Source organism: Tachypleus tridentatus, chromosome 1, assembly GCF_004210375.1.
Source record: "Tachypleus tridentatus isolate NWPU-2018 chromosome 1, ASM421037v1, whole genome shotgun sequence".
Classification (NCBI taxonomy): Eukaryota; Metazoa; Arthropoda; class Merostomata; order Xiphosura; family Limulidae; genus Tachypleus; species Tachypleus tridentatus.
This window is the reverse complement of record NC_134825.1, coordinates 151171375-151184341: the sequence shown is the minus strand read 5'-3', so window position 1 is coordinate 151184341 and position 12967 is coordinate 151171375. Positions and strand designations below refer to the sequence as shown.

General features: G+C 29.8%; 1 protein-coding gene across 5 annotated transcripts in view; it reads right to left on the bottom strand.

The window, feature by feature from the left end:
* Positions 1–2748: 2748 nt before the first annotated feature.
* The window catches only part of Vps16B (Vacuolar protein sorting 16B), a 39952-nt gene continuing 29733 nt past the window's right edge, over positions 2749–12967 (bottom strand). For all 5 annotated transcript variants that reach the window (XM_076458639.1, XM_076458634.1, XM_076458657.1 and 2 more), the window contains 3 exons: positions 12596–12685; positions 10277–10381; positions 2749–6315 (listed from right to left, as the gene is read on the bottom strand). In XM_076458639.1, the coding sequence (XP_076314754.1) occupies positions 6295–6315; positions 10277–10381; positions 12596–12685 (216 nt within the window). In that variant the 3' untranslated portion in view covers positions 2749–6294. The remainder of the gene's footprint in view (positions 6316–10276; positions 10382–12595; positions 12686–12967) is intronic.

The following is a 12967-nucleotide window of genomic DNA, read 5'->3' as shown; positions in this document are numbered from 1 at the left end:
GTAACTTGTATTTTATGGTAATTACACAAATGCCTACTGGTATGTTCTGCAACATTAGTAACTTATATTTTATGTTAATTACACTTGTGGAACTGGTATATTCTCTTAACGTCAGCTACTTGAAATGTTTAAAAACTTTAGTGGACTGCAACTGCCTGTTGAAAAAAAAACATTTTAGCTTCTACAATAATGCCTCAATACAGAAGTCAAAATATCTCCTTTTCTTTCAAAACTGTATTATGTCTATTCTGCTGAAACAATGGTAGCAACTTGGCTTTTTATGTTAATTTTTTAAATAATGAAAGCAAGCTTAAAACAGTATTAGACACAAATAGCAATATTTTAATGAGATAAAATTGTCTAGTGGCTTATGTGAGAACTTACTATTGTTAGCTTTACCTATTATTTACAGTGTTAAAATAAAAGTCATTAAGTCTTAAATTACAGAAGCTTCCAGATGTGGGATTATTGCACTGAACTTCTAGGACACAAATATTAAATGAAAACAAAACAGCACCTTACCAAATACCGAATCATCGTTGAAATCTTTAGAAATTATGCACGTTTAAAACTTTGTAATATATACATTATGAAGACTTCAGTCACTATCACTGAAACAGCAAACTGTATGTGGAGCATAGTGTGGCAGTATATTTTTTGCTTTTATTCATTTTTACTGCACCTGCAGTTTAAGCAGCTAAGTTAAATATTCTTACAAGTAATAGTTGTGTTAAGAAAACATAACTAAAGGCAGTAATTTGAAAAACATCAATTTGTTTATGAAACCCTGAAGACAGTATTGCACAATGCCCCTAAATTACTTTGATTTTTTACATCTGAAATATGTGTTCTACCATTTAGTTTTATTGAGAAAACAATCAACGAGCTTATTTCCATTTTAAATGTCATTAAATTGAGGGGTATTATTCAAAACTCTTGAGAATAATTATTTCTGTAAAATAATGTGGACAATTTAACAGGTGACTGTTTCTGTATTGTTTTTAATTATAGTAGTGATAGTGTATCTATTAAACAGCTACACTTATTTTTGTATTTGCTTAGTCATTAAATATGATTACATATATAAATAGTACAATCAGAAAGATATATACAGAACCTTTATATTATATGGTGTATTACATTTAAAATATACATCATGTCAGCTATATAATAAATATTATTCCAACAACACTTGAGTTTTGTTTACTCTATTCTAATGTGCCAAAAAATAGTTGGCTTAACACATTTGTCAACTCATCATTTAAGGCAGTATTGACACATTAACTGGTCAATCAACAAAGGGGTTATAACTACATATGGATGTACAGGTAAACAGTCCCTTAGTGCTGTTGTCCTGCTCTCTTGTAAATGATCGAAAAGCTCTTTTTCACTAAATTTTCAAGTCACTTTCAAGTCCTAAAATTTTTTGCAGTATTTTGTTTTGGTTACATTTATAGCTACTAGATGACAGGGTTGTATTAACATTTTAGTCTAGCTGAAATTGCAAGAATCTGTTCCAGGGTCATTTGATTAGGATAGAGTAGACAGCGGTGAAAGAGGTGTACCAAGCAGGTAAATGTTCAGAATTTTTCTGTATTTGACAGTGGCACTAGAAAACTAGCATCAGTTGATGGATGACAACACTGTCTAGGCTACATATGTTCGTCCAACTGATATTTCTATTGCTACACAGCCTCAAGTTCCAAATTTGCTTTTGGAAGTTATTCCAGTTTAAATTTTGAAACTGCTTGTGACAAGGGACGTTGTGAATATGATCGTCACTGAAATTAGTAAGTTTGCTGAACAGTTCTTGGAATTGAATTAACTAAAGCCTAAAAGAAGAATTTGTGGTTTCCAACTGATGCATCTGAAGTGAAAAATTTATTGGTACTTTTTACTATGAGCATTGTGAGGAGAGAAAAAAAAAAACATTCATAGAAGATTACTAATCAAAAGATCCGGTACTGGCTATTCTACGCATTAGTACCCTTATGCTGCATGATTGCTTTGAACTATTACTAAAGTTTTGCCACTGTAGCAGAAATGAAGGTGCCTTTGTACACGGGTTAAAATTGCTGCAGTGGAAAATACATTAAAAGGAAACTGACACTGCAACACGTAAGTATTAAAAGTGTGTGACATTATCAGGGAGTACATTTTCATGTTTATATTACAATACAGCTCAGCTGAGGTGAACACAATGAATACTTGTCCATAAGATACCTGAAATCACTGTCAGACAGTATGAATACAGTGGATTGTTGCATTACCACCTTGTCTATTATGGGGTAGATGTGAACAGAAGCAATCTTCAAGTATACAAGAACATTCTCCTTGCCATTACATCATCTCCAATGCTTTTAATTTCAAGAGTGAAAACAGGGTCAAGTACTTTTTTTTTTACTAAAAAGAAAACTAAAGTTATTTTTATTGTACAATAGTAACCATAAACACAACGAAACTGTTTGCACTGTTTTTCAGATTAAAGAATTTAAAAGTATTATAAAACGAAAACTTTGTAAAAGAATGCAGGAAGAAAATAAAAAAAAAGGCAAAACCTTCATATATTTGAAATATTACAAAATAAGAAATAAATCAACTATACAAGCATGCAAAGTGTGAAAACTTCTTAAATGTCATTATGAATCATGTTGAAATAGTGTTTAACTTGTCTCCTGGGGTGGTACGTGTAAAACTATTTCTATGTTAATAGACTAATATTACAAGTATAAAGCAAACTGACAAAACTTACACATCAACAACACCTTTATTATCAAATATGTATTAACAGAATCATGTATAGGTAATTAACCTGATAATATACCATGAATAATGACCTACCTGTTGAAAATCATTCTTAAATATTACCTGAAGTATTACATGAAAACTCTAATCTGTCCATACTAAATCCAAGATTTGTATTTACACACAAAGTATAATGTAGTAACATAAAAGAAAATGTGTTTATGCAGGGATTGACACAGCATGGTTTCTGAAAAACTTTTGTTAGCCTGAATCACATGAACAGAGATCAAAAGGCAGCCAAATATAAAGATAAATTACTACTTGCTACAGGTCAAATAATACCTTGCAACAGACTCTGAAACTGATTTTGAATATAGCAGAGAAACATCAAACCAAAGAAAAAAAATTGTAAATACATTTGCAACTTTCAGAACCATATGTATACCCTTGTATTCTGCACCAAATGAATTAAAATCTATGAATATGCATTAGGTTTTCTAGAGCTCATCTCTGTCTAAATAAAAAAGTGCCAGTCATTCTCATTAATATATAAAACTTACTGTAGGCACTATGTATACATTTGTAGTCACAATATTATAACTCTTCCAAGTACTAGTTACTACACACATATATTTTAGTGAAATTAAATAAGTTATCACTAAATGAAGTTAAATGAATACACAAAATCATGAGGAAGGACAGTTAAAAACAGCAAATCCCTACCTCTGATTAATTATAACCATAAAATATTTAAGCCATAAACAAAAACACATTAACATGTTTGTTTTTTAAATATGCTGCACATTTTAAAAAAGGGGTGGGGATCCTAGTGTACAAGCTACAAAGTAGAATTATAAAACATATCCTAGGTTTTGGAGGTAATTGAGGAAGTAAGACCCCTGTTGTGGTGGGGATACACCATATATCAGTCTTAATCTCCAATTTGCTAGTCTCACATAAGAGGTTAAGACTGATAGATGGTGTATCCCCATCACAATGATGGTCCAACTTCCACAGTAACTTCCAAAACCTAGGATACATTTTATAATCCCATGTAGCTTGGACCTTAGGATCCCCCTTCTTTTTTATTTAAATGTGCAGTGTATTTTTAAAGAATTTTACTTTAATTTCATGTTAATGTGTTTTGGTTTATGGCTTAAATATTTTATGGTTATAATATATAATATAAAATTAGGTTTCAGCTTAAAATGATTTGCTTCTAATGTGTAATGTTTTCTTAATATCAACTAAAATATGATTTTCAGTTAAGTGTCAGAATATTACATAAATTACTTCACACAATAATATTTTTCAATGCAATGGCAAAAATAGACAACCTAAAACATCAGTCCCAACACTGCAATTACACAACACATAGAATGTATAAGAAAAATCATAGCCTGACACGTTATTGGATTACTGGTTCTCTTATAATGAAAACAATATACACACAGACTGTGAGAATTACTGCAGGCTTAAATACAAGAAATTATCTATCTGAAACAATAGACATTTGAACTTTAATTTAGTTCAACACAAAAAATTATTTCTAACAGTGTATGCAGGCTTACAGTAAAGTTGACAATATTAAATTAAGAAAATATGAGTACTATTTTAATTTACACAACTGTTTCTAGTGTAGTTTTCATAGATGATATACAAAAATAAAATTTATATTAAGGATTCACTTTGATGAACATTTTTGTAACTGAGGACCTCATTCTGTGTAATTAAGAAATTTATGTTTTTAACACAAATATTCTTAACTTAACACATTCTCCAATAAATTTCTTTCTCTAACTGAAAAAAAATTCAGTATAAAGCATACATTACAGACATTATTCACAGTCACAATTCATTAGAGATATTGGTATAGACCCTCCAGCACAGAAGATATGCAGAAACAACTTTGGAACAGACAATAAAAAACATGGAGAGAAACAAAATCTTTTAGACTGTTGAATTTAACAGAACAAAGGAATAGTGAAGAAAAGGTAATAAACTAAAATTATTTATACCTTGTTAAAGTCTTTCCACCTGATAAAAGCTGAAGTGCTTAAGGTAATAGTTATAATGTTCTAACAAAATTTACCTAATGACAAAAATTCCTTTATGAATAGAAACAAATAAAATGATGTTAGAAACCAAATAAACATTTTTATTAACAGCTTTTACCATTGTTTGTTTGTGAATTTCGTGCAAAGCTAAACAAGGGCTATCTTTGCTGCTTTTAGCATATACAGTCTGCTTCCTAAAGTGTAAAATTGCCTATGTGAACATCTGATACCTAAATTTTACATAGTATACGATTGTCTCACTTTTATATGTATATCTGTAGCATGCTGAATGAAAAAAAAAGTTAAACACATTCACTTTAAAATATTAATATTTACCTTTTCAACAAACAAACAAAACATCTAACGACAATCATAAACAAAAGATTACCTACAACAAACCAGTCATATTAACATCTTTAATCAAATATGACTGTAAGCAAATGATTCTTATAGCCAGTTAGGCAGTATTTATTTGAAAATATAAACTGAAATATTTTACCAACACCTGTCTAATCAACCTTATTAATCTACCAAATGGAAAATACACACTAGCATAGATGTTCTGCAAAAGTCAAACATTTATATAAATATCTCCTACCAATCCAATTCACATTTTATTTCACCAATAATTGAATCCTTAACATAAAATCCCCTGTAAACCACAAAGTACAACTTCACTTTACCATTCATCAAATTTTTGTCTTTATGCCCCCTGCATATAAAAACATTTGTCTCATAATAATCCAAAGTTGATTTTCAAAAAAATATATTTCACTGATAACAAAAGTTAACCCATGGGTAAAATTATACCAGAGCTAGGTTTTACACACTGACATTTTTTTTTTTTATTGTTACACAGTTTTTTTCAAAAATAGGCCCACTTCACCCAGCTTAGTACCTTTTTTTTTCAGTTTACCTCCTTATCTGCTGCATAAAAAAACAATTTGATTTTATCAATAATCCAATGTTTATTTTAAATCATACTGAAAATAAAAATTATAATTTCACAATATTTAAATTCTCAACTTATCATTTGGAAAACAAGAAATTTTATATAAACATGAAAAGGTGTACCTTTGATTCTCACATGCACATTTGTATAAATATTATTCTTCATTATTCACTTACTCATAATTTTGAAAACCAAAATGGTTATTTCATACTACCTAAGGCTTAATAGATATTTATTATAACTAAAGGAAAGAAAGACCACATTACAATGCCACAAACAATGGTTCACTCAAAGCAACGTTATATACAATGTTTGACTAAGCACTTTTTGTTACTAATAATGACTCGTAATTTGAACATAACTTTCTCAAACTTAACTTTTTTTAACTAAACTTTATTTTTTTCAATACAAAATGATTTGGTTACAAAATTATAAACAAATGAACAGACTTGCATTGTGACACTAGAAATTCTTCACTCTTCATTGAGGTTATAAAGTTCAAAACTGTTATCTGATGACTTGTCTTGATTATCTCACCTGCTAATTTTTCCATTTAATGGTCTAAAGTCAATACAAAAAAAAGGAAAAAATAATTAAGAAAGAATTTCATACAATTTATAATCATGACACTATTTAAGTTTTTTAGAGCTTTACAAGTTTTATTGAGTTTTAGGATTAGTCTATAAATATTGGTGTAAACTGATAAGAAATGAGTGATATATTCACACTACATTCCTTTTATAATATTCTTTTCTCCTACTGCTAGCTCCTGTCTATATTTTGTACATAACGAAAAAAGTGCAGAAAGTTTTATTTCAACTTTCACTGTTTCAACAGTTATTGAACAATAAACAAAATTTTTTTTTTTTTTTTTCAAATCTGAGCTTCTCTTCAGAGACAGAAAACAATACATACGCATAATAATTCTGGGAAAAGAAAATGCAGTCACATGTATTTTCATACTTAGTTTAAAAAACACATCTTGTATACTACACATTGCACCTAATGTAGCCTTCTGATCAATACCAGAAATCATCAGGTTGGGTGAGCAAACAACATACACATGTAGCCATCCTGATTAACTTTGGTAATTAGTAAAGGGCCTCATCATCAAGGCAATGGATAGTGCACACTTAGTTGACCTGATAAAGTCTGATATTTGGTGAAAAGACTCATCAGCACATTAAGTATGTTATCAAGATGTAACTATATTATTCTTATTGACAACTCATTTAAAGCCAATACATTATTTGTTACAAATTATTATTAGTCTTATTGTGGAGAAGTATTATACATACATACAGTTGAAATATTAAATGTTAAAGGGATACAAATGAAAAGAAAGGTGATATACATGATGTTTTGGGTCACCATCCCTAGCAGTGGACTGTTGAAAATTTGAAAGATACAAGAATAGTAGTTACCAATTATAAAAAAAAAACATTATGAGGCTTTGGTTAGATCTCTAAAGGCATCATGAAAATTGATGTCTTAAATATTACATAGGGGTCAGCAAACTCACTACAACAATATACAGAATGTTAAAACTTAAAACCTTCAATAAGATCTAATGGTAGGGCTTACAGTTTGAAGAATAGAAATTGAATTAAACAAATACTAATAATAAATTTGAAAACTCAAATCTAGAAATACAAAACATAAAAGTAAAAAATATATAATTTTAATGTTACAAAAAGAAAAGCATTCATATAATTTATAAGGTACTGTTTTCAGTTTATGCATTGCTTATTTCCTTAATATGGTTACTTTTAGTAATATTTGGTAAATGATACTTGAATCCAACTACACAGAAATTGCTGATGTCATGTTCTGAATTGTTACAAACTCTACGAGTGAGATGATAGCCTGCTTGTACAACATACAGCTGCCCACAATGTTTGTTTATTAAGAAGTATATAAAACATTTAAGTATTGTAGTAAAGGACTACCTTGTATATAAAAAGGAGTTTTCACACACATATAGCAAAGTTTAAGTAAAATACAACACTACTGGGTCAATCACAACATTGGGTACCTAGAATGATCAGGACATGGACATCAGATTTTAATGTTCTGTGTAGCTTTCTGTGGTTTCATGTTAGTGGAATATTAATGGGCTAATCACTAAAAACTATGTCAATGATAGGATTTTGTAAATAATTAGAAATTCTCTGTGATTATATCTTAATATTTTTGTTAACAAGATTGTGTGTTAAAACAAGATGGTCTGTTTGTTAGTTTCTCTCACAACTGCATAAAGAAATGACCTACGAGACAGGTTATCTTACACAATAAATTCTAGGCATCCTTTTTCAGTGACAAAAATCAGCAATTTATTGAATTTTTATGTTAATTATTTATGTGCAATAATCTACTATGTCTCAGAGGTTGAGAGTAAAGAACAGACTTTATAAAAGGAGTGATTTAAATTGTAGATAAGAATGAGACTCAGTTGTTTTTTAATTTATGAGGAGTGTTTTAAACCATCATAGCCTGACCTATAAAAAAGAAAAGGAGACAGTGGTTCAACTCTGCTTTATTCTTCAACGTAAGCTCCTTCCAAGTGCCAGCAGTGTTCTAAGGCTTTTCTTAAAGAACCCTCATTCTTAATCCTGGACAGTACAAACAAGATCATCATCATTTGAAATATTTGATCTTTCAGGAAGATCTTAATGTTAGGAATGAGAAAAAGTCAGTTGGAGCTAAATATGGAGAGAAAGGGGATGACTGGAGTAATTCAAAGACAACATCCAAATTGTGAGCTGGAGCATGGTGCTGATGGAAGAACACACCTCTTCTCTTGTCTCTGATGTCTTGAAGCAAATTGTTTGGGGAAGAATATTAATCTCCTGTGATGGTTTGACCCCTTTTAAATAATCAACTAATAACTCTTGGTATCCCCAAAAAATATGCCATAATTTTACCTGCAGAGGGTTCACTTGAGTTTCATTGGTTTGGGTGAGCTTGGATTTTCCATTTGAAACTTTGCAGTTTTGTCTGTGTCAAAATGGTGAATCCTAATTTTATCCATTGTAACAAATTTATTGAAACCTCTAGAGTTGATGTTAGTTTTCAACAACTCAGATCCATTTCTACTCAAATGACAACATTGGTTTTCAACAACTCAGACCCATTTCTATTCAGATGACAACATTATTGGAACACATTTGGCACTAACCTTACTTATTCCCAAACTGCCATTCAAATGTTTGCTACAGAACTTCCTCTTCTAACTTTCTAGTGGCAATTCTTCTATCTTATGTAACCAAATAATAAACTTTATCTACAATTTTTGTTGTGATCAAGGGCCAACCTGAGCTCAGATCATCATCATAGTTGTCTGTACACTTAAACACAGTGCACCACTTTTTCACTGTTTAATACATAAGAGCAATCTCTCCTAATCTTGCTTCCATATCGTGGTGGATTTCTTGCAGCATCATTTTCTATAAAATGCTGCATAAAGTTTGTACTACTCCATAATGTTTAACACTGCTCATTTCTTTCCTTCAAAAATCCATAACATAGAAAATAAGCTTGGAAAGTCATATCACATGTTGTTTACTCATAGAAAGGATCAAATATAATATTTATCACAAAAACTCATACATATCATTTATTTTTTTAAAACAAGTCACAAATGTTTCAGACAAGCCTTATATATTAGTTTTCAGTATTGGGCATATTACTAAAAAAAGTACCTTTATAACTCATTTCTCCAGAAAGAAGTAATATAATGTTCCCATACATTATTTAATACAAAAGTAGCACATTATATTATTTGTTCAATTTCTTTTCCTTGTTCTGCAAAAAATTGCTGTGATTGTTTGTAAATTTTTAACTGTGGCTCTGAAACTGAATTTATTAAATATATATCAATATGACTAGACAACACACAATTAAGCTGGAATAAAAACCCTCAGTGTCAATAAAACTTGTATGGAAGTCATTTTGTGAGCTACTTTCAGAAACTATTCTTGATAATTACTTGCAGGTAAATCATAATTTACACGTCACTGAAGTTTTTTTTATTTGCTTAAAGTTTAAAAAGTGAAATTTACTTTGAGTTTTAAAAAGAAAGAAAAGAGCACTAATATAATGAATAACAGAAAGAATGTAATGAAATAAATTATAATATATCTGTAGTAATGCTAAAAATAATTGAAGAATGATCTATTACAGAACTGAACCAAAGTCTTGACAATTTATTGCAAACTGACTTGTAAGTACTGGGTTTTGACAATACCTTTTTACAAAAAACAGTTACACTATTGCATATTTTAACAATTATCATTTTAGGGTTGCAACTATTTTAAAAGTTAATTTTAAAATTTCATAAAAATAACAAGTGAAGACACCTTTTTTCTAAGGAATGGAAAAATAGTAACTTTGACTTTTTTTCCCTTGAATTTTACAAAATTCACATAACCCATGATTTTTTTCTACCTATATTAACATTAGATTATATTAAAAAATCCAGTTTTACAATTTTCTTAAATAATATAGTCATCTAACAACATACCGAGGCTCTGAGTGCTTCTTGTAAATATAGGTGTTCTGTGGAATGTGGAAGGAGCTTTTGTTTGTAGTCTTCTAATCCCAAACGATCCTTCATTAAAACTAAGGTCTAGAGAAAATAATAATATATTGTCCAACCCTTAGTCAACAGAACTTTCTATAGTATTAATACATGTTTAAATTGGGTTTTGACTATGTAAAAATATACAAAGCATAACCTTTGCAGACAGTTCTAAGTCTACCATATTCCTTGATCACTGGTTGAAATTCTAAAAATAACATTTCAAGACTCGCAGTAGATATTTATAAAACACAATTTCTTTAATATTAATATTAACAAGCAATATTTTTGTAAAAGTACATTAATGTGCCACTCTATGAATCCATATATTGTACATTTGACTTAACTGGTGATGAAACATTTGATATTATACAAATGTTTTCTCACCAAGAAAAATGATAAAAAAACTTACTCATATATCTTAAATACATTTGTCTACTTAAAAATCTTTGTCTACTTAAAAATCTTTACTCTCACTATCCCTATGCATATATAAAGATACATATAAAAATATAAACCTCAAATAATCAAACCAAACTTCCCTCAAGTGCTTCACTGCTTGTCTCTTCTTGTGAACACAGACTTTTTGTTGACAAAACAAACAAAAACAAAATCACATAAACCAGCAATTCCAGATATACAAAAGTCTTCACAATACAGACAGCTTTTGTGAATTCTAGTAGTACACAAGAAAAGCTTCTTCTATATAAATCACTTTTCTTTTTAAGGTAGCAACAACAGTCTATATTCCATCACACCAAGGGATACAACACTGATGACCTGAGAGGATGAAGCTGCATGAATGTTTCCAGCCCCTCAGCCTGAAGATTAATTAATCCAATTTATGGTTGTATTAAATAAAAAACTGACTTGGAAAAAACAAACAAAAAGCACATTTAATATCAACAAAAACTAACAGTGCTACCTCGTTGCTTCATTCTACCCAACACAAACAATGCTGCATTATTATGTAGTTTCTATTCAACACCAGCAGTGCTACCTTATTGTTTAACATTGGTGCCATGGTGTTTTACCACACTGCCAATTATTTCATATCTATTGGTTTTACACAACACTACTTTGTATTAAAATATTGTTTAGTGTTGATTAAATAGTAAACGTATTTTATTGGTAGTGGTAAAACAATACAGAGTAGCTCGAATCCATAAGTAATAATGTTCAAAGTAAAAGATTCCTTAAATCATTATATATGTTCAGTCAGACATATGGCACAAGCTTTTCACATTGCCACCTAAAACTTTCACTTAAATGAACTGTTCTTATTGCAAAGTTACCATTGATACTGGCATACATACTACCCTGACTCAAGCACACAATAGAAAAATGAACAAATTATTTTTGTACTGTCTACAGTGCTACCATGACATGACATACACCTTACATGAAACCAGAGCTCCACATAACTTGAAAAGTACTAGTATGACATAATACATACCCTGAATGACAACCACAGTACCACACGAGCTGAACAGTGCTACCATGACATGACATACAACCTAAATGACAACCAGTGCATCACATGATTTGAAGAGTGCTAGTATGACATGATACATAACCTGAATGACAACCAGAGTACAACATGAGCTGAACAGTGCTACCACAGCATGAAATAAGATGTGCTTGGCTCTTATTTCATATTAATGCTTTCACAAAACAAACTATTAAAGGTAAACATAATTCATAAACATGACTGTCAGATATACTTCTGTAAACTTAAGCTGACACAAAGGTATAGAATTAATACTAACAAATTAGTTACTATTAAAAAGTGCAAAATATTGCAATCAGTAATTCACTCAAATTAATAATTAAAAAGTAATTTAATATTAAATTAAATCACTGTGTAGAAAAAGCAGTGACAGTGATGATAAAGATAAAAAATGAAAAACTAACAGGATATTGGTAAACAAGTAAATATTTTAACAGCTCATACAAGTGCCAGTAGTTATTGTATACTGCCAGATTTATGAAAGGGAAACAGTTAATCATAGCAATTTATCAATAAAACTATAACTGAAGGAAAGATGGAGATATTTAATAGCTATTTCGAGTGAACATTAAAAAATGAAACAGAGTTGTACTTGATATACTCAAAGCTCAAAATAAGTACATTTTTGAAAGAAATATAAACTAATTTAGAGTTAGCAGTTAACATTTTATTAGAATGCAATCTATAAACATTGTAGCACATTGTTATAAATATATACTATCAATTATGACACAATTTATTTTTCCACTTACGTCAACCACGACTTGATGACATTTGTATTTTTTAGCTAAGTTGAGGCGTTTCTCTAATCCATCCACCAACTTCAGATATTTTGCTACAACCTATGGTAGATTTCTGTATTTAATAATAACATACTTTCTGGACAGGTGATCGGGTGATTTGATTATATAATTTTATTTGGAATATAAAATTATAGGACATAAAATAAACACCAGTTCATCAAAACATTAACAAATTGATTTTTCTAAATGTAAATATCAAATCACTTATTTTCACCTACTGTAAATAATTCTGAAATTCTAATATAAGCTGTTTGTTTGTTTAAAGTTAAACACAAAGTTGCATAATGGGCTATCTGTTTCTAGCATCGCAAGTCCACAGAC